Source organism: Sorex araneus, chromosome 9, assembly GCF_027595985.1.
Source record: "Sorex araneus isolate mSorAra2 chromosome 9, mSorAra2.pri, whole genome shotgun sequence".
NCBI classification, from domain to species: Eukaryota; Metazoa; Chordata; class Mammalia; order Eulipotyphla; family Soricidae; genus Sorex; species Sorex araneus.
In genome coordinates, this window is record NC_073310.1 from 10,664,446 (window position 1) to 10,691,868 (window position 27,423).

Below are 27,423 nucleotides of genomic sequence, written 5' to 3' on the forward strand. Positions count from 1 at the left end.
AATAATTTATTAGGAATTTAAAACTGAAAATAAAACCTGGAAAAAGAAGTTACAGATGTGGAGAGAAGAGACACCGGAGGGTGGTAACTTGCTGGCTTCGAAACACCATGTAACATCTTTTTACAGAATTCCCCAAACAAATCAGAAAACGGAATTCTAGGGCCCTGAGCCCCACGGGGTGGGCCCAGAGGGGGGCGGGGACGGGGGGGGCGGGGGGTCTGGGGAGGGAGAGAAAAGGGAAGCTCAGTCTCTCAAGTGACTCAGCTCAAACGTGTAGAAAATTAAAAATAAAAACCAATAAAATGCAGCTCTTCTTTTATTAGGAAACATTAAAAACAAACCCCCCCCAAAAAAAACAAAAAACAAAAAACAAAAACCGGAAAGAAAAAAAAAAAACAACCAAAAAACAAAAACCACAAATAGCCGCGCATCTCAGTAACAAAGATTATTGCTTTGTGTTCTCGGGGCTAGGAGGGCGAGCACCTCACACAGTTAACTCTCCACAGGGGCTTGAGGGGATGACAGGGCGCGTGACGGGGGAAGAGACACAGGGGGCGCCGGGCGTGGGGGAGAGGGGGGGGCGCAGTGCCCGGGGTGGGGGGGGCCCCCCCAGCCCCTGAAGAGTCGGCCTGAGTCTCGATTTTTTTTCCTTTCCAGGGGCCTTGGGGGCTGCCAGTGGGCTCTGGCTGCGGGACCATCGAGCTGTGGGAAACTGCAGTGAGAGAATGTGGGGGTTCCCTGAGAAGCCCTTCGCTTCCCCCTGGGGTCCGCCCCTTTCCAAAGTGCCCCCCTCCCACCCCCACCGCCACCGCCGGGTGGGGGTGGAGGGCTCAGAGCAGAAACGGTGGAGGCCCGGGGCGGCCTCTGGAGAGTTCCTTCCTGTCCAGCACTGGGCAGGGGGAGACCTTCCCTTCCCTCGCCTCTCACCCCCAAGCTTCTGGGGTTCTGGGGGGGGGGCGTGACTAGGCCCAAGGCCTTGACCCCTGCGGCCTGAGAGATTGGGGCCTGCCGCGGCCACGGAGAGGCCTGCAAGCTTACAGTAACGGTGTCTGAGGAGGGGGCAGAAACTTGTGTGTGGGAGGGGGACCTTTGCCGGCGGGGGAGGAACCGGCCAGTCCTCACTCCCGAGAGGTCTTCAAGAGGCTGGGGGCTTCACCTCACAGTATTTACATATGATACAGGACGGACGGACGGACGGACGGGATGTCCCAGGGCCTCAGGGCCTCGGCCTGGCCTCCGCAGCCCTGTCCTCCTCTCCAAGGCCAGAGCAGGAGGCCAGGGGCCCACACCCACAGACATTTGTTCTCGGCTGGTGGGGGGCACCGGGCCCCTGGCCCCCCTGCGGCCTGGGGCTTCACATTCACAAACCTAGAAATAGTTCAGAACAAAACAACGAAAACCAAGGTTTCTTTAAAAAAAAAAAAAAAAAAAACCAAAAAAAAAGAAACCAACCAAGGAAAGAGAAAAGGAGGGGAAGCCAGAAAACAGGGTGGGCCTCGGCCCGGAGCAGCCCCTCGCCTCACTCTAGCTATGCACAGGTACAGAGGCCTCCTGGGGTGGGCCCGGGGCGGTGCGACGGGGCGGGAGGGGCGCCGGCCCCAGAGGGGAGGCCCGGGGGGGTCGAGGGCAGGGGTGAGGGCTACCAGCTAATCCAAAATAAATAAAAGCGGGCCGGGCGGGGGGCCAGGAGGGCAGGGGAGGGGAGGCGAGAGGAGGGTTAGTAGGAGCCAGGAGATGTCCAGGGGTGGCGGGGCCGGGCCGGCCCGGGGAGTGGGGGGCAGGCAGTCGCGGTCCGCGGCGCTGCGGCTGAGCTGACCGGCCCCCTCGCTGGCTCGCTGGGTCCTCAGTCAGCTGCAGGCTGGGGCGCTGGAACACAGGGCGCGGCGGGTGGGTCGTCCTGCCCCCCGGATCCCTCCAGGACCCCCCCAGCTCACATCAACCCTCAGGGCTCTCCCGGCCCTCTCGGCCCCCAAACACTGGCCCCTTCTCAGAAGCGACTTCTGGAATCCAACGCCATAGCCTCGGACCCAACAGGGAACTCTGGCCTGTGTGTGTGTGTGTGTGTGTGTGTGTGTGTGTGTGAAGAGGCCTTGTCTCTGTGTGTGTGTATATGTGTGTGTGGGCCTTCCCTCCCAGAGGCCTTGTGTGTCTGTGTCTGTGTGTATATTAGGGGAGAGGGGCCTTGCCTGTGTATGTGTGTGGGGGGGTTGCGAGAGGCCTGGGGTGTGTGTGTGGGGGGGCGAGAGGCCTGGGGTGTGTATGTGTGTGTGTGTGTATGTGGGGGGGGCGAGAGGCCTGGGGTGTGTATGTGTGTGTGTGTGTGTGTGTGTGTGGAAAGAGGCCTTGCCTGTGTGTGTGTATGTGTGTGTGTGTGTGTGTGTGAAGAGGCCTTGCCTCTGTATGTATATATATGTGTGTGTGTGTGGGCCTTCCCTCCCAGACGCCTAGTGTGTCTGTGTGTATATTAGGGGAGAGGGGCCTTGCCTGTGTGTGGGGGGGTGGGGGTGGCGAGAGGCCTGGGGTGTGTGTGTGTGCGTATGTGGGGGGGCGAGAGGCCTGGGGTGTGTGTGTGTGTGTGTGCGTGCGTGCGTGTGTGTGTGTGTGTGTGTGTGTGTGTGTGTATGTGGGGGGGGAGAGGCCTGGTGTGTGTGTGTGTGTGTGTGTAGAGGGGGCCTTGCCTGTCTTCTACATGGCTCCTCCCTAGAGCCTCCTCCTGCTCCATGGCAGGTGCTCACTGTCGTGTTGGAAGGAATAGACACCAAGCAAGCCTGGCTGTCCCGGTGCGTGAGCCCCGGGGGCGTCCGGGTGTGGTCAGTAAGGGGGGCCAGTTCCCTCAGGGTTGCGCACGCCTTGATCCAGCCCCCACGTGCCCGTGTGGCGGCAGCAGGCTGCTGCTGGGGGGGAGCGTGGGGGGCACCAGAAGGGGCCTGGGCAGGGTGCGAGGCCGACCCCACTGCCCTGGTGCTGGATTTCCCGTCACTGTGTGGTGCAGGGGCAGGGCCGTCCCTGCCCCCCCCCGCCCCCCCCACCCCCCAAGGTATTTTCCCAAATCAGTGCCCAGGAGAGGGATGGCCCAGCCAGAGGCAAATGCCTACAATCTGGATAAACACCGGGTCTGCGCTCCGGAAGTCTGGCCCGGAGGCTCGCCCGCGGCCTTGGCAGGGCCCGGCGGTGGCGGCAGTGCCCTTCAGCCCACCTTTGCCCAGTGTATGGGGCGAGGGGGGTGGAGCCCCAGCAGAGGCACGGGCGGGCTAAGAGGAGCCTCGTGACCACCGGCCACTGCCAGCAGGAATGTCTGCGGCCCCCACTGGATGGTGGCTCGTGAAGGTGGGGGAGGGGATCTGCGACCCGGAGGGGGTGTCCAGAACCAGCCCAGGCCACCCCCCCCCCCCGCCTCTCACCTCCTGCCTCCTGCCGCCTTCAGTGGTAGCCATTGGTGAAAGCTGTGGCAATCAAGGGGCCCTGGAAAGGAAAGAATCGGACTCCTGAATTTGCCAGGGGAGACCCAGCGGTGGGCTGGGGGGGGGGTCTCCAGCCCTCCCTTCACCGCCCGTCTCACAGCCGCCCCCGCCCCTTGCGAGAGTCTCTGGAGCACGCCTGGAAACTGGCATATTAGCCAACAGGCTGGTCAGGATCCAGGCAGCCCAGAGCCAGCCTCCACGCAGGGGCGAGGCCGGGAGAGTCGCGGTGACGATCCCCGCTCCCGAGTGCCTGGCACCCCTCCCACCCCCCCCCCGAGTGAACGAGCAACCCCATGGGGGCCCCTGCGGCCCCCGGTGACATCCCTTGCCCCTCTGCCACCTCCCGAGACACAAGCAGGGGGCCCGGGGAGGCGGGCAGGGCCCGGCACTTACCCCGAGACTGTGGCCGAAGCCAGTGCTGGGGGCGGGGCTGGCAGCGCTGATGTAGCTGCTGAGCCCCGAGTCCTGGTTGGCGGCCCCATAGAGCTCGGCCATGGGGCCGGGGCTGGTGGTACCCAGGAAACCCCCCGTGCGGCTGGGAGTCGAACCTGGAGGGGGAGCCATCGTCCAGGGGTGAGAGCCTGGCAACCCAGAAAGAAGAAGGTCATAGCCCCGGTGCCCACGGCGGCCCACCCCTGCCATCCCGCGCCCGGGCCCCCCACAGCCTCCCCGCGAGCCCCCCTGAGTCCCTCCAGCCTCTCGCTTGGTGGCAGCTGAGTGAGTTCCTCCCACTGGGCTCTACCCCGTTACCTCAGTGGCCCGCACACCCCCCCTTCCTCCCCGCCACCCCCGCCAGCTGGCCTCGGAGTCTTCTGTTTGGTTTTTTGGGTCACACCCGGCGATGCTCAGGGGTTACTCCTGGCTCTGCACTCAGGAATTACCCCTGGCGGTGCTCCGGGGACCATATGGGATGCTGGGAACCGAACCCGGGTCGGCCACATGCAAGGCAAACGCCCTCCCCGCTGTGCTATCGCTCCAGCCTCTGGGCTCTGAGTCTTGGCACATGTTGGTCCCCTTCAGCCCAGAAGCCAACAAGTGCTTCCTCCTGGAAGCCCACCTCTCCCACCCCCCTGCGGCGAGCATCTCTGGAAACTGACCCACAAACCCTCAGGTTTCGGGCCAGTTTCATATCTACAGAGAAACGGGCCAGTGCCCCAGTGGCACGTCCTCTGTGGGCCAGGGGCCACGCCAGCCTGGGCGGGGGCCAACAGGTGGGGGTACAGGGTCTGGCATGGAACAGGTGCTGGGGTAAAACTCAGCACAGCGGGCGGGGGGCTTCTCTGGCACTCGGCCCACCGGGGCCTGTCCCTGGCACCATGTATGGTCCCCTGGTCTCCGCCAGGAGTAACTCCTGAGTGCAGGGCCGGGAGTGAGCCCTGGGCACCGCCAGGTGTGACCCCCAAGCCAAAGCCAAACAAACAACAGAAACTCCCGGAGAGTAAGAGAACCCCTCTAAGGGGCTGGAGTGATAGCACAGCGGGTAGGGCGTTTGCCTTGCACGCGGCCGACCCGGGTTCGATTCCCAGCATCCCATATGGTCCCCTGAGCACCGCCAGGGGTAATTCCTGAGTGCAGAGCCAGGAGTGGCCCCTGTGCATTGCCAGGTATGACCCAAAAAAGCCAAAAAAAAAAAAAAAGAAAGAAAGAAAAAGAGAGGGGCTGGAGCTATAGCATAGCGGGGAGGGCGTTTGCCTTGCACTCGGCTGATCCGGGTTCGATTCCCAGCATCCCATAGGGTCCCTCAAGCACCACTAGAAGTAATTCCTGAGTGCATGAACCAGGAGTAACCCCTGTGCATCGCCGGGTGTGACCCAAAAAGCAAAAAAGAAAAAGGGCCCGAGGCTAGAGTGGTGAACAGCCTCGAGGCAGGGTTCGAGCCCCGCGTGCGGCTGACCACGACCACGAGACGGGAGCCCCAGCCCACCCCACCCTGGTCCCCTGAGCCCACCGGGACAGGCCCCTGAGCACAGAGCCACGAGTAAGACCCAAACAAAACAAAATAAAATGATAAAAAGAGGTGCCTGGCTGACCCCGCTCCAGGCTTTGGACCCCGTGCCCCCCGGGGAGGCCTCACCTGTCCCCCGAACCACGGCCGCCGCGGCCGCCGCTGCCGCCATGGGTCCGTACGCAGTGAGAGGAATGGCTGTAAGGAAAGGGTGGGCGCTCAGAGCAGGGGCGAGGGGCGCAGGCGGGAGGGGGTGCCCCCCCAGCCAGCACCCCCCGCCCCCGGAGGCCGTCTGGGCCCTTCTGAGCCAGGACGGAGAAAGGAAGGAGGGAGGATGGAATCCCCACCACGGGGCCAGCCTCAGTTTCTCCCCCGGATGCAGGGGACCCCCTTGAACAACCCGAAACTCACGCAGAGCCGGGGGGCGTTTAGAGGGGTCAGCCTGAGACCCCAATGGGCTGCAACCAAGCAGACCACGAATCCTGGAGCACTGGGGGGTGACTCTGCCCCAAGGCCCCCCACCGTATGGGAGGAGTCGATCACGCAGTTGCGGGGGTGCAAAAACGCTGGCATGTCTGGGGGGGGCCTCCGAGGGGCAGTCCTGAGCAGGAGCTCCCCACGGGGTCTGCCCGAGGCCTCACACCCCGGCCTGCGCCCCTCACTCCCCCTCCCCCGAGAGCAGACCCTCAAAGCCTGCACACGAGGAGCCCCGGCTGCACTCCGCGTCCCCCTCCCCACCAGCCAGAAATGTCTGCTCCTGCCCTCAAGTGCTCCGGGCCCTGCACTCAGCAGACGCAGAACATGGGACTCCACTGAAGAGCACTGGGGGCTGAGCCCGGAGCTGGGAGGTGAGCGCCCCCTACTGTGCGGCCCAGCCCTGGGGCCTCTGACTTCTCAGCTGACAGTGAGCACCTGCCCCCAAGAACACCAGGGCCCGCCACGCCTACGATCACCGGGCAGGGTGCTCTCACTGTGTTATCTGTGCTATCACTCCAGCCCACACACACACAATAAATAAATAAAACTAAATTTAAAATGGAGGGAAGGGGCTGGAGTGATAGCACAGCGGGGAGGGCGTTTGCCTTGCACGCAGCTGACCGGGGTTCGATTCTCAGCATCCCGTATGGTCCCCTGAGCACCACCAGGAGTAATTCCTGAGTGCATGAGCCAGGAGTAACCCCTGTGCATTGTGGGGTGTGACCCAAAAACAAATAAACAAAAAAAATGAAATAAACGGAGGGAAGAGCATGCCCGCAGACGCCGGCAGGGGATCGGGCAGGGCGAGACTGAGCAGCTCCTGGGGGCTGGGCTCTGCAAGACGCTCCTGCTTTCTGCAGCCCCGGGGGTGTCCCGCGCTTTTCGCTGAGTATTTATTTATCCTGCTGTGAACGAGGGGCCTGGCCCTGTGTCCCCGTCCCCGGAGCTCCTGTTCTCACGGAGGGAGAAGCACTTGAGCGAGGACATAAGCTGTAAATGCGAGCGTCCCCGAGGGGGCAGCGCCACAGGAAGGCGGAGGGTGGCGCGGTGCGAAGGGGACCGGGTGGCCTCAGCGAGGGGAGATGGAGCCTTCTCTGTGTGGGTGACGGCTGTGTGGCCTTAGCGGGGGCCATAGCCGCCTGTGCCCAGCCTTCCTCCTGGCGGTGCTTAGTAATTACTCCTGGCAGGGCTCGGGGGACCCTATGGGTGCTGGGGCCTGAAGCCGGGTCGGCCGCATACAGGGCAAGCGCCCGTCCCGCTAGACCCTCCTGCCCTCGCCCAGGGCCTGCAGAGCCCCGGCCCCGTGAGTGTCTCAGGCTGCTCCTCTGGGCTCGCTCGTGCCAGTTCGGAGCCCCCTGCTCCGAACACCCTGGGCCAGTGCTCAGGGGCACTCCTAGTGCTGTGCTCAGGGGCCCACGGGGTGCAGGGAACAAATTCGGGCCTTCTGCACGCAGGGCCTGTGTCCCTGGAGCCAGCACCTCAGCCCCACACAGAGTTCCCAGGTGGGGTGGAAATCACCTTCAGCCACCCCCTCATCCCACAGCTGGTCACCCCCCCACCCCTGTTCCAGAAACAGCCTTTATCCTCTCCCACCAGGCCTCTCTATCACGCCCCCCTTCCTTTACCGCCCAGGTCCCGCTTGCACGTCCCCGTTTGGGGGGACTCCTGAGCACCCCTTGGAAGGAAGATCTCATCTACAGCCACATCCACACTCAGTCCTCCACACACGGCCAGGGAGAGGGAGGTCCGGGGCGGGTGGGAGAGAAGCAGGCGGGGCGCGGGGACCTGCGGGGCCCCTCCCCTGCACACACAGACCCCCCCCTCCACCCGGGACTCACCCACACCCCCAGCTCCTAGCCCGGCTGGCCGGGCCCCCGTGAGGCCCCACCTCGGACAGCCGGGCACCATCACCCCACCTGCCCAGGAGGGGCCGAGGGCCATCCAGAGGGCGCGTAGCCATTCTCCAGAGGCCCCGACTAGGCACAGCCCTTTCCAAACTGGGAATCTGCTGCCAGCGTTCGGAAATATTTCAAAGATCCACTCCAGCGCCACAGCCGGGGTGCTGGCAGGTCTTGGAAGGGGGCACCCGGACGCCCTGGGTCTGCCTTCCACCCAGCACGGTGGGCTGGCACGGGAGAAGGAATACGGGGTCCTGACTGCCAGGCGCCCCCCAGCTCTACGGCAGAGACCCCGGCCTGTACGCCACTGGCTCCGAGGGTATGTGGGCCTGGGGCTCCCAGGAGGTGCTGGGTGAATGCGGGCTCAGTGGACGCGGGGGACCTCGCTACCCTCTGCCAGGCCACCTGCCCCCTGGGCTGGCGGGCAGGAGAACGGGGACCCTCTAGGTTTCCCTGGGAAGGTTCCCTGGGTCCTTCTCTCTCCCCAGGAGGCCTGCAGGGTGCACGAGATCCGAGCCACTGACCTGTAAGCTCGGGGAGGACGGGGGCGCTCGGGAGAGGGGTCCGCTCTACACGGAATTCTAAAATGAAACGTAAAACAGCTTAGGAAGATGCAGGGGGAGACTTGGGCATGGCCCAGGGCGGACGATGCACCCACAGGGACACTGGGGCGGGGCAGGGGGAGGGACGCTGGGGGGGACAGGCCATGCACAGGACCCAAGAGCCGGGGATGGGGGGAAGGGGGCAGGGAGAGCACAGTCCCAGCAGGCAGAGGAGGGTGTGGGGAAGAAGACAGGCAGAGACAGGGAAAGAGGAAATGGGGGCAGAGTTGCCACCTGGACCCTGGGCACAGGCTAATGCTGGACTTAGCACTCCCGAGGGGGGTCTTCAAAGCTTTGGGGCTATCCCCAAACCATGTCCCAGAATCCCTTGCTTTTTTTTTTTTTTTTCCTTTTTGGGTCACACCCGGCAATGCACAGGGGTCATTCCTGGCTCATGCACTCAGGAATTACCCCTGGCGGTGCTCAGGGGACCATATGGGATGCTGGGATTCGAACCCGGGTTGGCCGCATGCAAGGCAAACGCCCTACCCGCTGTGCTATCGCTCCAGCCCCCCAGAATCCTTGCTTCTGTGTTTCTCTGGGGAACGAGGAGGGGAGGCATGGATAGCGAGGGATGGCGAGTGAGACCACGACAGGCTTCCAAGCTCTGGGTGTGGGTCCCCACAAGCTCTGCCCTCGCTTCCCTATAAAAGGGGGGAAGCAGCCCAGGAGGTGAGGGAGAAAGCGCTTAGGGCACTTTTTTTTTTTTTTTTGCTTTTTGGGTCACACCTGGCGATGCACAGGGGTTACTCCTGGCTCTGCACTCAGGAATTACTCCTGGCGGTGCTCAGGGGACCATATGGGATGCTGGGATTCGAACTCGGGTCGGCCGCGTGCAAGGCAAACACCCTACCCGCTGTGCTATCTCTCCAGCCCCTTAGGGCACTTTTAAACGAGAGGGGGGTGGCGGATAAAGCCCCTGGAAAAACAATGATATTTGAGAGTTCAAGGGAAACAACACTGAAAAGTCCTCGTGGGACAGTCTGGAATTCTGCTGGGCTTTCGGCCGCTTATTTTTGGGCCCGCTGTTATTTTTACTCAGAATTACAAATGAAGGTGGGCCGGGCGGTGCTTCTCCAGGGTTTCTAGGGCGCTCACGGCGCTCGGCCTGGCCCTGCCTGGGGTCTCCTGTGTCCATCCCGGCGAGACCCCAGCAGGGGTCACAGGGAAGGCCTCCCCGCAAGCCCGGTGCCCTTGTGGGTGAAAGTGGCAACCCCAGAGTGGGGCGGGGAGAGAAGGGGAAGGGGAGGCAGAGACGGGCCTGGGGGGTGGTGGGCACCATGCAGAGCCCAAGGGAGCCCCTGGCCAGGAGGAGGGGGGGCAGGGGGAGAGGCTGGGGCGGGAGAGGCGCGCTTCCTCAGACATGCCCTTCCTTCCAGGCCGCCAGCAGGCAGGGCCCCGCCATGCACCCGCCGACACCCCCCCGGGAAGCGGGCACGCGCTGGCAAGGACTTACCGGGGAACTGGTAGGTGTAGCCAGGAGCGAGGCCCGTGTAACTCCGGCTGGCGTAGGTTGTGGCTTGGAAACCAGGGTAACCTGAGGTGACGAGGGGGGTGAGGGTCAGAGGTCACATCTCGGGCTCAGACCCAGCTCCGTGGGAAGGGTCTAGGCCATGAGTTTCCCCCTGCCCCCATAGCCAATAATGAATAACAGTCACCCCAATATTCTTGCAGGCTAAGTAAGCCCCATGCCAAATCGATGGCATTTTCTTTTTATTTTTTTGCTTTTTGGGTCACACCTGGCGATGCTCAGGGGTTACTCCTGGCTTTTGCACTCAGGAATTAATTACTCCTGGGGACCATATGGGATTCTGGGGACCGAACCCGGGTCGGCCGCGTGCAAGGCAAACGTCCTCCCCGCTGTGCTATCGCTCCAGCCCCATGGCACTTTTTGGGGAGTGGAGTGTCATAGACAGGGATGACCTGAGCTTACACCTGGCTTATTCAGAGATCACTCCTGAGGGCTGGAGCGATAGCACAGCGGGTAGGGCATTTGCCTTGCATGCAGCCAACCCGGGTTCTATTCCCAGCATTCCATATGGTCCCCTGAGCACCGCCAGGATCTCAGGGGACCATATGAGTGCAGAGCCAGGAGTAACCCCTGTGCATCGCCAGGTGTGACGCAAAAAGCCAAAAAAAAAAAAAAAAAAAAAAAGCAGAGATCACTCCTGGATCAGGAGACCACAAGAGGTGCTGGGGATTGAACCTGGGTTGGCCGAAAGGCAAGTACCCTACCTCTCCAGCCCTCGAGAGATTCATTTTTGTTTTTATTTTTGGGCTACATTCAGCGATGCTCAGAGGTTACTCCTGGCTCTGTGCTCAGGGATCACACCTGGCAGGCTCAGGGGACCATATGGGATGCTGGGGATCAAACCTGGGTTGGTCATGTGTAAGGCCAGCGCCCTCCTGCTGTGCCATCTCTCGGGCTGAGAGTTTCTTATCAGTCTATTCGGGCCGGAGCAACAGGACGGGGGTCTGGTGCTCAGGCCTCATGGTGCTTGGGGCCACTTGGGCCAAACCCAGTTGTGCTGGGGCTGAAGAGACACACAGCCTGTGACAAAACTCAGCACATGCTGGGCAGAGGTGCTACCATTAACCCATTATCTCCCCAGGTCTTTTTTTTTCTTTTTGGGTCACATCCAGCGATGCTCAGGGGTTGCTCCTGGCTCTGCCTCAGGAATCACTCCTGGCAGTGCTTGGGGGACCCTATGGATGCCAGGGATCAAACTTGGGTGGGTTACATGCAAGGCAAATGCCCTCCCCAGGTTTTTTTACCTTTTAAAAAGAAATTTTTTTTTTTTTTCTTTTTGGGTCACACCCAGCGATGCTCAGGGTTACTCCTGGCTCTGCACTCAGAAATTACTCCTGGCGGTGCTTGGGGGACCATATGGGATGCCGGGGATCGAACCCGGGTCGGCCGCGTGCAAGGCAAACGCCCTACCCGCTGTGCTATCGCTCCGGCCCCTTAAAGAGAAATTTTAGAGGGGCCGGAGAGAGAGTATAGTAGATAGGGCATTTGCTTTGCACGTGGCTGACCCGGGTTCAACCCCCGGCATCCCGTAGGGTCCCCCAAGCACGGTCAGGAGTAACCCCTGAGCACAGGGCCAGGAGGAACCCCTGAGCATCGCTGGGAGTGGCCCCAAAAAGAAAAGAAAAATGTAGAGGTTGGAGAGACAATACAGCAAAGAAGGCACTTGCCTTACATGCAACCGACCCGGGTGCGATCCCCGGCACCCCTAGGTTCCCCCGAGTCTGCCAGCAGTGATTCCTGAGTGCAGAGCCCGGGGAGACCCTGAGCACTGCTGGGTGTGGCCCCCCATAAGATAAATTAAGCCTCCATGATTTGCAAAGCCGTTCCTAGCTTTGGACAGACCGTGCTGCAGCGCCAACCTACCACCAGTGTCTTCCTCCCCCAGCCCGGGCCCCCAGGCGCCCACCCACCCCTACACCCCCACCCCCGCAGACTGTCCCCTTCACAGGCATCGATGCTCAGGGGTCACTCCTGGTGGTGCTCGGGGGACCATAGGGGGTGTCGGGGCTCGAACCCAGATAGGCCGTGTGGAAGGCAAACGCCCTCCCTCCTGTGCTATCGCTCCGGCCCCCAAGGCACGGTTTTAAGTTTGGCCATTGTGGTTCGGGGCTCCTGCTCCCACTGCTGCTGACTCTCTGGTCTGGGGGCATCAGCAGACCACCCCCTCAGAGCACGCCTGCACCTGCCCTCCCTGCCCCCTACCGCATCTTGTCTGCCTCTTCTCCCCGAGATTTCTCTCCTCCTTCGTCTTCTCCTCCCGGGAGCCCAGGGTGAGCCGGGCATCCCCCCCTTCAAACACCACATCCCCAGTTGTTCTATGTGCCACGTTAACTTCCCTTTTATTTATTTATTTATTTTATTTATTTATTTGCTTTTTGGGTCACACCTGGCGATGCACAGGGGTTACTCCTGGCTCTGCACTCAGGAATCACCCCTGGTGGTGCTCAGAGGACCCTATGGGATGCTGGGAATCGAACCCGGGTCAGCTGCGTGCAAGGCAAACGCCCTCCCCGATGTGCTATCACTCCAGCCCCTAACTTCCCTTTTAATCTCATTTTATTATTTGGGTTTGGGGGCTCAGAGGCAACCCCTGGCAACAGTCGGTGTGGCGAGAGGGACTCGGCCCAGGGCTCCTGCACGCAAAAAAGTGCTCCCCCACTTCAAGCTCCCTCCCTGGCCCTGCTCTCGTCCCACCTTTTTAGTGAGTGGGTATGGGGTGCCAGGCAGCAACACCCGGGCCAGAACTATACCAACAAGGGTGGTGCTCAGGGGGCGATGCGGTGCTGGGCTCCCCCGGCACGCCTGCCCCCGGCCCCCTGAACCCTCTCTCTCTCGGGCGCCTAGCTTGTGCTTGTTAAATGAGCCGCCGGCAAGAGAAATTGTTCTCCGTGTTCCAGACCAAATGAGATGCGACAACTAAAGACAAGAGCTGAGTCCTACCTAGACTGTGTCTGGAGGGCAAAAATACGCTGCCAAGAACAGTATTGGAGCGGGGCTGGGGATGTGGCTCAGGAGTTGAGCATTAGCACTGCGTGTGTGAGAGTCCCTGGGGCCGATCCTTGGCAACACACACACACACACACACACACACACACGCACACACACAATGAGAAATAGTTAAGCTCAAGTGTCACGCTGATTCTCATTTATGATGTCGATAACAATACTGTGGTTACGTTAAGGATATCCTCAGTCTCAGGGGCCAGAGAGAACGCCTGACAGGCCGAGTGTATGCGCTGCACGGCTAGGACACGCCCTGACTGGGCACAGGGCCGGGTGTAGCTCAAGCACCACCAGGATCGTCCCCAAGTAGTAAAGCAGACAATCAAAAGAATAACCGGGGTGGGGTGGGGGGGCTGGAGCGATAGCACAGCGGGTAGGGCGTTTGCCTTGCACGCGGCCAACCCGGGTTCGATCCCCAGCATCCCATATGGTCCCCGGAGCACCACCAGGGGTAATTCCTGAGTGCAGAGCCAGGAGTGACCCCTGAGCATTGCTGGGTGTGACCCCCCCCCCAAAAAAAGAATAACCTGGGGCGGGAGGGATCATGCCTCAGGTAGGATGCTTGACTCGTCCACGACCAACCTGGGTCTGAACCACATCCGGTCCCCCCAGAACCACCAGCCGTGACTCATGAGCCAAGAGCCAGGAGTGACCCTGAGCACTGCTGGGGACAGCCCAAGTCTCCCCAGCCTGCCCCCCTCAAAAAAGAATGAAAAAGAATATTCCTAATCGCAGGGAATGGACATTGATGGATTTTGGGTAAAGAGCCAAAGTATGTTAGTTGCTCTCAAGTTAGTCAAAGACATCACAAATGTGTATGTGTAGATGCACATATGTGCATCTACACATACCATACACACACACACACATACACACACACACACACACACACACGCACACATACACGTGAGAGAAACGATAAAGCAAAATGGGGCAGAGTATTAAATTAACCCTAGGGGCCTCTGGGGAGAGACGCACGGGTGTCCTGGCACTGTTACACATTTTCAGATCTTCCTGTTTTCGCTCTGCCAGGGAGCAGACCCAGGGCCTGGCACACGAAGGCCGGTGCCCTAGTCCTGAACTGGCGCCTCCCTCCTGCTGTTTCCAGATCTTCTGAAAATTTCAAATTAACGTTTAAGAGAAAAACCTCAAGGGGCTGGAGTGACAGCACATCGGGGGGTAGGGCGCTTGCCTTGCACGTGGCCGACCCAGGTTCGATTCCCAGCATCCCATATGGTCTCCTGAGCACCACCAGGAATAATTCCTGAGAGCAAAATCAGGAATAACCTCTGAGCATCACTGGGTGTGACCCAAAAAGCAAAAGAAAAAAAAAAAAAAAGAGAGAGAAACCTCAAGAAAAGCCCCTGCCTATTTGGGTGGGTTTTCATTGCTGTTGCTGATGTTTGTTTGTTTTGAATCTTCTGGCCACACCTGGCAGTGCTCAGGAGTCACTCCTGGCTTGGTACTCAGGAGTCACTCCCGGCGGTGCTCAGGGGCCCATAGTGGATGCACTCAAGGCCAGCGCCTTACCCGCTGTACCATCCCTCAGGCACTCCCTCCTGGTTCTGTGCTTAGGGACCCTCCGGGCAGGCTCTGGGGGCCACAGGGGGTGCTGAGGTGGGCTGGGTGCAAGGCAGCAACTCTGGAGGCTGAACCCTCTCTCCAGCCTCTGAGGAAAGAGCCTGGTCCAGCTGCAGGGGGCGCTCGCTCCCGCTCCCCCTGGCCAGGCCCCATGCCCGCTCCCTATCCCTGTCCTCTTTCTGGACGCCTTGTCTCTCCAGGGAGACTGGAGCCTGTGGGGAACCAGCTCAGATTTCTGGGCCTGGGTCCAGGGCCCCAGGCAACGGTGACTTCTGGGCTCTCCGCGGCCTTCACCTCCTGCAAGGTGCCTCCTGCTTCAATCTCCGCCCCCTTCAGGTCCCCAGAGTCTCCGACTGCTCCCCCGAGGGGTACACTGCTGTGTGCCCCGGTCCCCCGCCCGATGGGGAGGCAGCTCACTGCCTACGCGGGGTGCAAACACGCAGCAGCCGGCCTGGCGGGCTCTCCACGGCCACACTGCTAGCTCTTCCTCACCCCTCTCCCTTTCCCTTCTCTCCCCTCCTCAGCTACCACTCGGCCCCCAGGCTCCGCTTTAAGCTGCTTCTCCCGTTTCTCGGTGTCCGGGTGAGAGTGCCTAAGGTGTGAGCCGGCACCGTCCACCGTTCACCTGCTTACGTACGCTGCCCCTTCTCGGCCCTGCCACGCCTGGCCTCCAGACTGACAGGTACAGTGGCTTGGCAACTGTTTTCCCAGATGGACAGACAGATGGACGCGCTCTAGAGGGAAGCCCGACGGGTGGGTGGGTGGGTTGGTTGGTGCGGATCAGGCCTGTTCTCCTAGCCGCCACCAGAGGGCAGCGCCCCCCCAGTTTGGGACGGTCTGAGCTCGCAGGCCCCCCACTCCCGGGCGGGAGGGCCGGGCACAGAGGGCATGAGGCTGGCCAGCGGGGAGGCTCAGTCCTGAGCAGGAAGAAGCCACAGGGGCGGGCCCGAGCACATACCCAGCATGCCGATGCCCAGCATGAAGGCGTCCATTCCGTAGGGCATGACTCGTGACCTGCCCCGGGCGGAGCCCGTCGGAGACATCACCTCTTTGGGCTGCGCTTTCTTACATTCCACCTGCAACACAACTGGGGGTCAGTCCGCAGCCACTGCTCATCACCCCACCCCGTTCCCTGTAGGCCTGGGGATTTTTTTTTTTCTCTTTTTGGGTCACACCCGGCAACACACAAGGGTTACTCCTGGCTCATGCACTCAGGAATTACCCCTGGCGGTGCTCGGGGGACCCTATGGGATGCTGGGAATCGAACCCGGGTCGGCCGCATGCAAGGCAAACGCCCTTCCCGCTGTGCAATCACTCCAGCCCCTGGAGGTTTTTTTGTGTGTTCGGGGGCCACAGTTGGCAGTGCTCAGGGCTCACTCCTGGCCCTGAGTCAGGGATCACTCCTGGCCAGGCTCAGGGGACCACGTGGGATGCAGGGGGATTGAATCCAGGTCGGCCGCCTGCAAGGCCAACGCCCTCTCTGCTGTCCTATGGCTCCGGCCCCAGGCCTGGGTATTAAATAGCAGGTGACTGCCAATAAAACGCCCACGACATGTGAGGCGCCGTGCGTGCAATTGTTCATCGACTGTTTAACCCGACCCTTGTGATGAGGACGCTATTGTCACTCCCCTTTGAAGATGAGAAAACTGAGGCAGGGTGGAGGGGTGGCAGGAGGAAACCTCACTGTCCGATGCCTGGGAGTCGTTTGTTCTGACGCTCCATGGCAGAGTCAGGTGGGCGGGAGGACGGGGGGAGGGTGGCTTGGGTTTTCTCGTGCCTGCTGGATTCTCACCTATCCCCGCTGTCCCCGCATGCTCCCAGCTCACCATTTTGTTGTTGATCTCGTGGAAGTGGATTTCGCACACTTTCTCCACGATGTCCTCGCTCTCAAACGTGACGAACCCGAACCCTGGAGGGCGGTCAAGGTGGAACAGCATGGTCAGGACCGGGTCAGAACCAACTCCAGCTCTGCGTCGGGCCGGGCAGCACCAGGGAGCTCAGGAGAGGCTCTGCCCACAGCCGCCGCCCCCGCTCCACCCCCCCAGACAGAGGTTCCAGTCCCGAATGTCACAGCGAAGAGAGCAAGGGAAGTGACGGCTGAAGGTCACCCCAAAGCATTAAGGCAGAGCCACAGTGCAGCGGGGACGGCGCTGGCCTCACACGTAGCCCGCCAGGAGTGATCCCTCAGCGCAGAGCCAGGGGTCAGCCCGAGCAGAGTCAGGTGTGGCCCCCAAACCAATAAACAAATGAATATACAACATTATAACACAAAGAAGGCAGCACTGTGAAGAAAACCCCCTCCTTGGGCCTTTTCTCTGCTCTGATGCTTTTTAAAGAGGAAAAAATAATACACAGACACACACACACACAATTATTCAGACTTACGCAAAGATGCACACATCGAAGCCCAGACACACATATACACAAGAGGAAGTGCACACGTCCCTAAATATTCATAAATTAGACTTCCCACAAAGGCCTCTGCCCATACACAGCTACCCTGATACTCAGACATGTAATTATTTAGACCCTTCATGCACACACACACACACACACACCACACACCCTACACACCACATACCCTATGCCCCGAAGGTTAAAAAGCCCAGAGCAGGGCTGGGGCAATAGCACAGCGGGGAGGGCGTTTGCCTTGCACGCGGCCGACCCGGGTCCGATTCCCAGCATCCCATAGGGTCCCCTGAGCACCGCCAGGGGTAATTCCTGAGTGCAGAGCCAGGAGTGACCCCTGTGCATCACCAGGTGTGACCCAAAAAGCAAAAATAATAGCCCAGAGTTTGAAGACTTTCCCCTGGGGTACACCCTCCCCCCAACCTGGGACAGGCCAAGGGCTAGACTGGGACACCTCAGAGGGCAGGGGAGTCCCTCGGGAGGAAGATGCTGGCCCAGAGGCCGGCAGGTCCCGGGGCGAGGGGTGCGGTGGCCGCGGGCTGTGCAGTCGCCCTGACCGCAGGGCAGCCTGACTCCGGCTCTGCTTCTGGGGGGAACGGGGACGAGGTAAGCCCCACGGACACTGGAGCCGGGCAGGCAGGGCTGCGGCGGGGGTGGGCTGTCTGCAATTGGGCAAGTGTCTCGCACAGGAAGCCGGGGGACAAAAGCCTTCTGTAAGGCCGGGCCCGAGAGAGGAGGCAGATCCTCGGGATAGGATGTCGGGAGGCGAGATGAAAGGGCAGCCGTGACCTGCAGGGCCCCTGGCTGACCACAGGCCCCGGGCCCGGTGGGGGAGGGCGCCCCGCTCACCTCGGTGCCGGTTGGTGGTTTTGTCGAACATCAGCATGGCGTCATCCACCTGAAACAGAGGCTGCCGTGGAGACCCCCCAGACGGCAGGAGCTGCCAGCCCCGGCCAGGAGCGAGGTCCGGCAGCCTGTCCAGCCCAGCCCAGCCCGACCGGCACCGCGTGCGCACGCGCGCCGGCTTTATCTGCACCCCAACTCCCTGGGCTAGGCAGGGGACCACTGTCCAATGCCGGCCCCCCGCCCTTGCTGGACCCTCCAGCGGCCGGTCTGCACGGAGCCAGCTCCCGGGACCTGCCTGCGTCCCATCACCCCCTGCCCAGTGCTGGCTGGGAGCCTCGGTGTATGGAGACCAGGAAATGGGCTCAGCGGGACCAACCTGGGAGGAGGGGGTGCAGGGTGGGTGCTGGTGGGGGGCAGGCCAGGAGCAAATCCCTCTGAGCAAGAGGCCAGGAGGACAGCTCCTGCCAGACGCCCCCCTCTCCCTCTCGGGTACAAAGCTGCCCCTCTAATTGAGGTTTCCTCTTGCTAGAGGCTGTAATTAAAGCAAGTCGAGTTCAGGGCCTGGGCTGTTTGCCTCCCACTGACAGGGGGGGAGGGGAGCGGGCCAGAGGAAAAGGAAGGTTCTACCTTGCCCACTCCGGTAACCCCCTTGGGCCCAGCCTTCTCTTCCTGCTGCTCCCTGTGGCACCCCCCCATTAACCCCCCCAGGGACCAGAGCTGTGCTTCCCCCCTGTGCTCCCTCCCGAGGCCCCATCTGCCACTGCCTCCTCACCCCTCTGGCCTTCAGCCCTGGCAGCTGTCTCATGGGGGTGAGCCGAGGTCCGGGGGCACCCCGGGTGGCAGACCCGAGCGCCTCTGGTGCCTGGTCCCCCCCACACCCCGGCTCCTGGCCTCCCCCCCTCACACGGTCAGACACCCAAGGGCAGAAGGAAAACTTCCTGTGTCAGGGGCGGCAGGGGGGGGGGGGATGCTAAACTCTCCTTCCTCCTCACAGGACCCTCCTGCCCTGAACTGGGGCTCCGACAGCTCAAGCTGCAGGTCAGGTCTCTGATGTACCTCCTGGAGACAGCAGACAGCAGGACCCCCCCCACCCCATCCCTGGGGACTCTGCGGGGGGGGGGGCAATGACATCAGCCTCGCTGGAGCAGAGAGCACCCTCATCTGAACAAGCGAGACCCTCCGATCCAGGGCCTCCGCCCTCCATCCCGCTCTCCGCGCTTAAGAGATGGAGTCGGAAAGTGGGAAAGACAGACGCGGAGAGTGATCCGGACACCAGCTCAGCGCAGGACAGACAGACAGCCCCGGAGCTGCGGGCCCTGCTTGCTGGCTGCGCCTGCCAGGCCAGGCCAAGGCACTTCCGGCCCGTCTGACTGGGCTCCGGCTGTCAGGTGGGCTCCTCGTGCACAGAGGCCGTGTCTGTGTCCCGGGAGCTGACCAGCTGCTACTGCTACGACCTTGACGGGGGCAGGGTTTGCCTACAGGTCACTTGGGGGCACGGTGGCCGCACGGGGAAGGCCAGCAGCGCCGTGCTGCTGGCCCTGGCTGCTCTGGGAGGTCAGTGCCAGGCCTGCGCCTGTGAGGACTGAGCTGCTCCATCCAGCACCCTGCCCTGCCACTGAGGGCTGAATGAATGAATGGATGGATGGATGGATGGATGGATGGACGGATGGATGGACGGATGGTTGGAGGAAAGCCACGCCCTCCTTCCTACTGCTCCAGTTTCAAGTTCCTGCCTGACCCACAAACTAATTCAGCCCCAACAGGGGTGGGGGGTGGGGACGGCCCTCCTGTCTTCACCCCCCCTCCAATGTCACTGGCCCTGGGCCTCCATTGGACAGACCCCCCTGGTGGGGCTGGGGTGGGGTTGAGGCCAGGGCGCCGCTGCAAGGAAAGGGGCGCGAGGGGGTCCAGGGGACCCCCACCGGTGTCCCCTCCTGGGGCCAGCCGAGGGGAGGGAGGGAGGCTCCGGGCCCAGTGTCCTTAATAGGCTTTGGTCTCCATGGGAACCCGGGGGGCAGGGGGCCGCGGGCGCGGGGGAGGGGAGGCGGCCGGGGCCCCCGCTGACCAGTGGGAGCCGCCAAGTTCGGTGGCCGCTAAGCCTGAGTGGCAGCCATGGCGGCTGACCATTGTTCCCCCTCGGCGGCTGCGGCCCCTCCATCGGGGCGGGGGTCCCCACCCCCACCCCCGCCGCGGGGCCCTTGGCATTCCCGGCTGTCCCCCTCGCTCCCTGGCAGCCTATTCTCCGGCTCCCCCTGGCCTCCCCGGGCCGGTTTCACATGCCAACGCCGATTTAGGCCCGAACAAAAGACGCGGCCGCTGACGGCTTCTCCTGGGGCCCGGTTGCCATGGCAACGCCGGCCCCGGGGGCAGGCGGCCTCCAATCACAGCTGCTGGATCAGATTAGTGCGAGCTCTAATGCTCGGCGCTCAGACACAAAGACACCCCGCCGGAGCCGAGCGGGGCCTGCGCGCTTCCCAGGAGCGCCCTTCCCTCGGGGCCGGCCGCCGACCTGCCCGCGTCCCCGCGCCCCGGGCCGGGCCCCGGGGGGCCTCCCACCCACCCACCCACGGGCCCTGCACACGCACCCAGTCTCCAGCCCCGCGGCGCAAGCCACCTCTGGGCTCTGCCTGTCCATCTGTCCCTCTGTCCTCTGCCTGCCCGGGGACCCGGCCCCAGGCCAGTGTCGGGGAACAGCCGGAGGCGCCAAGCCCGGCGCCCCCTGCCCCCTGCCCCCTGCCTCCCCTCCCACCCGGGCTTCCACGATGTCCCTCCTGGGCCTCTCTCCATGGTCCCAAACCGCTCCCCTTTCTGGGGACCCCCCCCCAGCTCCCTCCCCGACCCACCTCTTCCATAGTCAATCAGTGTCTGCACTCTCGCACCCTGGCACCCTGTGGGGAACTCAGGGCGCTTGCTCTCAGTGAGGGGACGGGGCACCCACCTCGCACACACCCAGCTCCCACCTGCGCGGGCCGGCGAGTCCCATTTATTGCCTCCTTATCATCCCCACTAGGAAGGAGCAGGGGGAAAGGCGCAACGGCCCCCGTGGCCTGAGCAGGTGCAAACTCCCGGGAGGCCCAGGGGACTGGATTGAACTGGCTGCGGGAGCAGGAGGCCTCCCTCCGGGAGAGGGAAGATAAGCAAGAGAAAAACACCAGGGGAAGGGTGACACCAGGGCCAGCGTGGCTGGGCTCCCTGGGGAGGTGGCCAGGGTCGGAGACACAGGGAGCTACAGGGAGCTGGGCCGGAGGCTGGCTGGGCCTCACCCACAGAAGGCCCCGGCTCCCCTTCCACCTTCTGCAGGAACTGGAATGACCTGCTGGGCGCCCTCCCTGCCCCCATCCCCCGCTCCCGATCGGATCCGGGCCACAGGCCCCGGCTGGCTGGCCGGGGCCCCGTCCTCACCCACCTTTCCGAACTGCTCGAAATACTGCTTCACGTCGTCCACTGTGGTGTTCACGGACAGCCCCCCCACGAAGATCTTCTTCGTCCGAGTCACCATCTGTCGGGGAGAGGGAAGGAGAAGGTGGGCATGAGAGGCGGGTGGCCTACTGCCGCCAGCGGGGGCTCCAGCCCTCCTGCCAAGGGCCAGCTGCCAAGCTCTCGGTGGCCCCGGCGACTCGGAAGGCTCCCCCCCCCCCCGGGACCCCCGCCTAGAGCCCTGCCATGGGCAGCTGTGCGCCCCACATCCTGGCTGGCGGAAGCGCGCGCCCTCCTGCCTCCCTCCCTGAGGTCTGGGATGGGAAAAGCCCTTCCGGAAAGATCCACCCCAGGAAGGTGGGGGGCAGGCGGAGGAGCCCCAGGCCTGCAGGCTTCCGAGACCCCACCAGACCTCCCCTGGGGGAGGCCCAGCCCATCCCTGGACCCCCCTGGACTCAATGTCGTCGACATTTTCTCCATCCGCCTCCTCCCAACTCCACCTCTGGCAGCCCCGTGGCCCCCGTCCTGTTTTAGGACGAACACATGGTCCTAATTACCCCAGGAGCGCATGGCTAATCCACGGCAATTCCCAGCCCCATCCTAACACTAAAGCACCTTCTGTCACCAAACTGCTTAATGGAATTAACCCAATTCCGACCATGTGCTCCCTGGTGCGGCTTCCTTCGAATACCTGCTCCGTAATTGCTTTCAGGCCCTCTGCTGGACCCTGCTCGAGATGTCCCTTCCTGTCTGCTGAAACGTCTCCCCTCCCTCCCCCCTGCCCCCCCCCCCCGTGTGGCAGGAGCTGGGTGCAAAATCGGGCTCCAAGACTTCATGCCCAGCAGCTCCTCTGCCAACAGGGAGCCCTGGAGAGGAACCGCGGCCTAGGACACATGAGAAGTGACCCAGCTCGGAGGTTGGGCAGGGGTGGGCCTGGCTCCTTCTACCGTCCCCTTGAACTTGGCCGCTTCCACAAAGACCCGGATAACTGGCCTAGGGTCTGCAACAGAATCTTTAGCCATGGCCCCACACCCAAAACTTTGCAGGCTCAACTGTCCAGAAATAATCACTTACACACACACACACACACACACACACACACACACTCGCCTGAGCATCAGGGGAACAAGACTTTGGGAGGGCGGCCAGCTACACAAGTTGAAACACAACAGGCAAAAACTTCCCACCCTCCTCCGCGAACCCAAGCCTCCACTCCCCAGAGGAAGGCAGGCTCTCGGGAGAGGGGGTCCCTGCGCTCTCCGGCGGCGGGCTCGGCTTGTCCCTGGGCACAGACACAGGCGGTGATGCCTCAGGGCCATTAAAGACGGGTGCTGCCTTCTCCCAGCAATGGCAGCCCCTCGCTTGCTCCCCAGAGCACAGCCAGCGGAAAGACACGGTGTCTCCGAACAGCGGAGCGAGGACATCAAGGACCACCCCACAGCCCCCCCCACACACACACAACACACACAACACACATCCCAGAAGCACCCGGAGGGTCCAGTAGCCTCTTCACAGAAAGGCATGATGGGAAGGTTGGGGCCCACAGTGACAGGACGCAGAGACACCCACCTTAGGCTGTGCTCGCCGAGGAAAGGCCACCTTGGGATCAATCTGCAAAAAACGGGAGGGGAGAAGAGGCCTGGGTTAGCCCACTTCAAACGGGTGGGGGGCCGGGGGGATGCACAGCCCTTACACCTGAGGCTCTCTCTGATCCAAGGCCAGGGGTGACATGGAGGTGACAGCCACTGTCCCCAGAAGTGAACAGCAAAGGGTCCTGGTTAAGCACGGAGGTGCCTGAGAAAAAGCCATTGGGTTTGAACTGGGTTTGAAGCCCCCTCCCCCTTAAGCAGCTTCCCGGCTGTGAGCCCTGGGGTGGGTTTCTCCACCTCTCGGAACCCGCAGGGTCTCTGCAAGTTCAGTACCTAAACTCCACCTCACGGGGTCGTCTGTGGATTCTTGGAGCTGGGACTTCAAACACCACTTGGAGTGGGGTCCCGCGCCCAGCCAAGAACCAGGAAGATGGGAGCCCAGTCTGAGCCCTCACGCACCAGGTCCCGGGACCCCCGCCCCGCCCCCTGCCCAGCTGAGCGCGCAGACTACCCACCTCAAACACCTTGCGGACCACACCCTCTGCCTGGAAAAAGGCTTTGATACCAGGGCTCAGGAACCCCAGGAGCAGGACCAGAGCCACAGGACAGCGGGGAGGGCACTTGCCTTGTGGGGCCAACCCAGGTTCAATCCCCGGCATCCCACACGGCTCCCTGAGCACCGCCCAGGAGTAATTCCTGAGAGCAGAGGTAGGAGGAACCCCTGGGCATCGCCGGGTGGGGCCCACCCCCCTCCAAAAACAAGAAAAAAGGCAAAAAAGAAAAGAAAGCAAAGGAGCAGACAAACTTCTGCCCCCTGATGCCATAAGCAACCAGCTCTCCACCGAGCTGCCGGGCCAGGGGAAGGGCAGAGCAAGGCCTTGGAGCCGCCCCAGGACACAGCGGGCGGCACGGACTCAGCAACTTTGGGCCCCTGCGGCTTCAATCACTCACTTGACCCCCTGCTTGCGTTTTGTTTGTGTTTGGGGATGAGGATGCTCAGGGCTCACTCCTGGCAACCTCAGGGGTCCTTAAAGGGGTATGGGGTGGGGGTGAAACTAGGTCAGCCCAGGCCAGGCAAGTGCCTTTACCCGCCGCACTACTGTTCCAGGCCCTCGCCTGAGCCTCAGTTCCCTCATCTGCAAAGTGGGGACAGCCACACCCACTCCTCCCAGGGGCAGCTGTGGGGACTCAGACCGATCACGTGGGCACGAGCAGCCCTTTATGAAAGGCATTGCACAAACACAGGTGCAAGGACCAGCGGGTCACCTTTGCCCTTGGCGGGGAACACCCAGCGTGGCAGAGCCAAAGGCGCATGTGGGGACCCCAGGGCTGTCCCCATGCTGACGACAGGCAAAGCCGGAGCCCCTGTCCTAGATCTGGAGGTCCGAGGCCCGGTCACGCCAGCTTCTGGCCACCCGCCCGCTGGCCTTTCACTCGGAAGTTCCCCAGCCAATCACGGGGAAGAATCTATCTTTTCCCAAAGTTCCTTCCGTTCGAAACTCAGCCTCGTTCTAAGCAACTGGCTCCGGCGTCCTCCGCCCGAGTGGCCCGGAGCAGTCTGCCACCGCCCTCCCGGCGGGAACCTGCCCACGGACGGGCCTCCTGAGTTCACACGTCAGGAGTGAACCCATCTCCCCGGGGTCTCCAGAAAAATCAGAGCTCCCCGCTCGCCCTGTTCCCCGAGGTTCGGGGCAACGTCTCCCCTCTCCCTGACATCCTCCTCACGATTTTCCCAGAACACACCGCACGGTGCCCTGCACACACCCTCCTGGGCAGATGGTACCCACGCCGTGGCCCACAGACCACGCACGCCCCACCTCCACTGACTCACAGCTGGCAGCATGCATGAAGCCCAACAAGTAAATAAAAGGTGAAAGTCAGAACCCAAAATAGACTCCCCACCATAAACCTCCCTCCCGGCCCCCCTGCGCCAGGCCCGGGAACTCCCAACACAAAGCAAGTCCTTTTGCCCCTTGCCAGTCCCCAAACCTCAGAAGGAGACCCAGCTCCCGGCCTGCCTCTTCTTTCTCTCTGTTCCCCTTATCCATCTGCTGTGCCCCCCCGTATCACGCCCCCCTCGCCCCCCCCCCCCGCCCGGCCCCACCGGCCCTGAATCTCTGCTTCCTGGCCGCGGCACTGCACTGTTGAGGACAGGGGATGGTAGAACAGGCAGCCTGATGGCAGATAATCACCAAAAACAATAGGCCACTGTCTCTTCATTCCCAGGCTGGGTCACTCAGTCAGAGCTGGGCAAAAGTTGAGGCCTGGCCTCATTCGCTCATTACCGCAAACCGGGAGTGGGAGCCACTGGGCAGAGATAACAGGAGCTGGGGACAGGCGGCAATTTAACAAATTCTTGGGCACAACCAGCTATTGTTGCAGGTAAACAGGAGCCAGGGACTGACCCAAGCTGGGAGGCCCAGGGCTGGGGTGGGGTGGGGGGGAAGAGGGGGGCAGTGTGGAGAGAGAGCCCAGTGTTCCGGGCGTCCTGGAAGCGGGTCACCCCATCACAGGGTAACCCCCTCCTCTGACTTTCCCCCTTCTCCCTCTGCCCAGGGGCTGGGGCCGGGTCGGGGCCAGCGCCCCCTGCAGGGCCGTGGACCCAGGGAGCGGTGGGGCCGGGCAAGCCCAAGTGTTCCAGGAGTTTGGATGATGCCAAGCCAGCAGCTTCCCCTCAGCCTGTAGCCCTGAGAAGCGCCGTTTCCCAGCAAGCTAGTCCCCTTCTCATCAATCAGGGGCAAAGCCAGGGGCACAGCAGGTCTGCGCCTTGCACACAAAGCGAGACGCTTCTGGACCTGGGCAGAAAGTCAGAGGGGAGAGGGGAGGATGGCAGTCCTGGGTGTGTGTGGGGGCGGGGGGAGGGCGTCTCAGGGATGCTGAGCGGAGGGGAGTGGGGTGGGTACACCAGATCCCAGTTAGAGTTCACAAAAGTCACCGGTGGGTGGGTGGGGGGCCTGACTCACCCCCTTTGGGCTGGGGGAGGGACCTAGCTCCACCCCAGGCTCCTGTCCAAGACATCCAGAGTAGTACTTAGGGGGTGGGGTGGGGGGTGGACACGGCCCCAACTCTGAAGGATGGGGGGGAGCAGGGGGTGGTGCAGCATCTCGGCGCGGCCAGGAATATTCTCCTCCCTCTGCCCTCAACTCTCCTGACAAAAGTTTTCGCGTCGGGCGGCCCTTCGCCGGCGAGAACTCCTCCAGGCCGCCGCCGCGCTCCCGCGGCCCGACCCTCCCTCCGCCCCCGCGGCCTCCCCGCTCCCCCCAGGACGCCCCCCGGCGCCCCGGGGGCCACTCACTGTTTTGGAGTCCAGCTCGTGCCGCGATTGCGCCAGCACTTTATCCACCCCCGCCTGGTCCAGGAAAGTGACGAAGCCGAAACCCCTGCGCGCCGTGGGGAGGGAGAGGCAGATGGTTACGAGGCAGCGCGCGGCGGCGGCGGCGGCGGCGGCGGAGGGACGGGGCGGGGAGGGGAGGGGGCGAGCCGGGCGCGGGAGGCAGAGGGGGGGGAGAGGGGGCTCACCTGGATCTCTTGGTCAGGGGGTCCCGCATCACCAGACACTCCTTCACCTCCCCGAACTGGCCGAAGTACTCGCGCAGCCCTTCTGCAACCACACACCCCGCCTTCGGACCCGCGCGGGCCGCGCGCCCTTCCCCCCCGGCCCGGGGCCGCTGCCCCCGGTGACCCCCGCGCGGCCCGGCCGCCCCCGCGCCCGGCGGCGGCCCGCGCGCCGCCCCCGGCGCCCCCCGCCCCGGGCCGCCCCCGGGCCCGGCGCCGCCTCCGGGCGCCCGCCGCGGGCTCCCCCGCGGGCAGCCGCGGGCCGCGCGGGCCGGGCAGGGGGGGGCCGGCTCCGGCCGGGTTCCCGCCGCTCCCGGAGGCGCCTCACAAAAGTTTGAGCCGCAGGTGCGAGAGGAGTTGGCGCGGCCGCCCGCGGGTCCCGGGGGCCCGGCGCGCCCCCGGAGGTGCCCGGCGCCCCCCGGCGCCCGGCGCTCCGCCCGCCGGGCCGGGCGCGCCGCGCCGCTCGCCGGGCGCCGCCGGGGTCCCCGGGCGGGGCGCGCGGGGTCAGCGGGGCGCGGGCCCGGGCGGGGGGCGCGGGGCGCGGGCGCCGGGGGGTCCCGGGGGCCCCCGCGGGGCGCGGCGGGGGCGCGCGGCTCGCTCACCCTGCGTGGTCTGCCAACTGAGTCCCCCGATGAACATCTTGCTGCGGGAGGAGCAGAGACACAAAGGGCCCGCGTGAGCGCCGGGCGCCGGGGCGCGGGGGGGCGCGGGCCCGGGCCCCGGGGAGGCCCGGCCCGACCCGGATCGGCCATGTTGGCGGGGCCGGGGCGCGCGCGGGCCGGGCGGGCCGGGCCGGGCCGGGCCGGGCCGTACCAGGGGTCGTGCGGCGAGTCCGGGGAGGCGAGGCCGGGCTGGGGCGCGTCAGTCTCCATCGGGAGCCGCGGGCGGCGCGGGCAGCGGAGCGGCGGCGGCGGCGGCGGCGGCGGCGCTCGGCGCGGGGCAGATGAGGAGCGCGGCGAAGGGGGCCGGACGGACAGGCCATGCTGCCCCCTCCCCCGACCCCGCTCGGGCGGGCGGGCGGGGACGGCCGAGGGGAGGGCCCGCCGGGGGCCGACCTGCCGGCTCCTCCCCCCGCCGCCCTGCGCGCATAAAGCCCCGCGCTCGCCCGC

The 27,423-nt window shown here is 63.4% G+C and overlaps 1 protein-coding gene across 4 annotated transcripts; it reads right to left on the bottom strand.

The window, feature by feature from the left end:
- On the bottom strand, positions 1–27,423 carry MSI1 (musashi RNA binding protein 1). Of its 4 annotated transcripts, none has more exons than XM_055147372.1 (15): positions 27,128–27,421; positions 26,917–26,957; positions 26,279–26,360; positions 26,055–26,139; positions 22,740–22,781; positions 21,160–21,252; positions 17,757–17,805; positions 16,325–16,407; positions 15,457–15,574; positions 9,840–9,920; positions 8,306–8,362; positions 5,536–5,604; positions 3,855–4,009; positions 3,402–3,462; positions 1–1,866 (listed from the first exon to the last, which is right to left on the bottom strand). In XM_055147372.1, exons 1-14 carry the CDS (start codon positions 27,184–27,186, stop codon positions 3,421–3,423), a joined length of 1,056 nt encoding a protein of 351 aa, XP_055003347.1. In that variant the 5' UTR covers positions 27,187–27,421; the 3' UTR covers positions 1–1,866; positions 3,402–3,420. The 4 variants fall into 4 exon arrangements, with proteins under 4 accessions (XP_055003347.1, XP_055003346.1, XP_055003349.1 ...); XM_055147371.1 differs by having other exon boundaries at positions 3,855–4,042; positions 27,128–27,418; XM_055147374.1 differs by lacking the exon at positions 8,306–8,362 and having other exon boundaries at positions 27,128–27,423.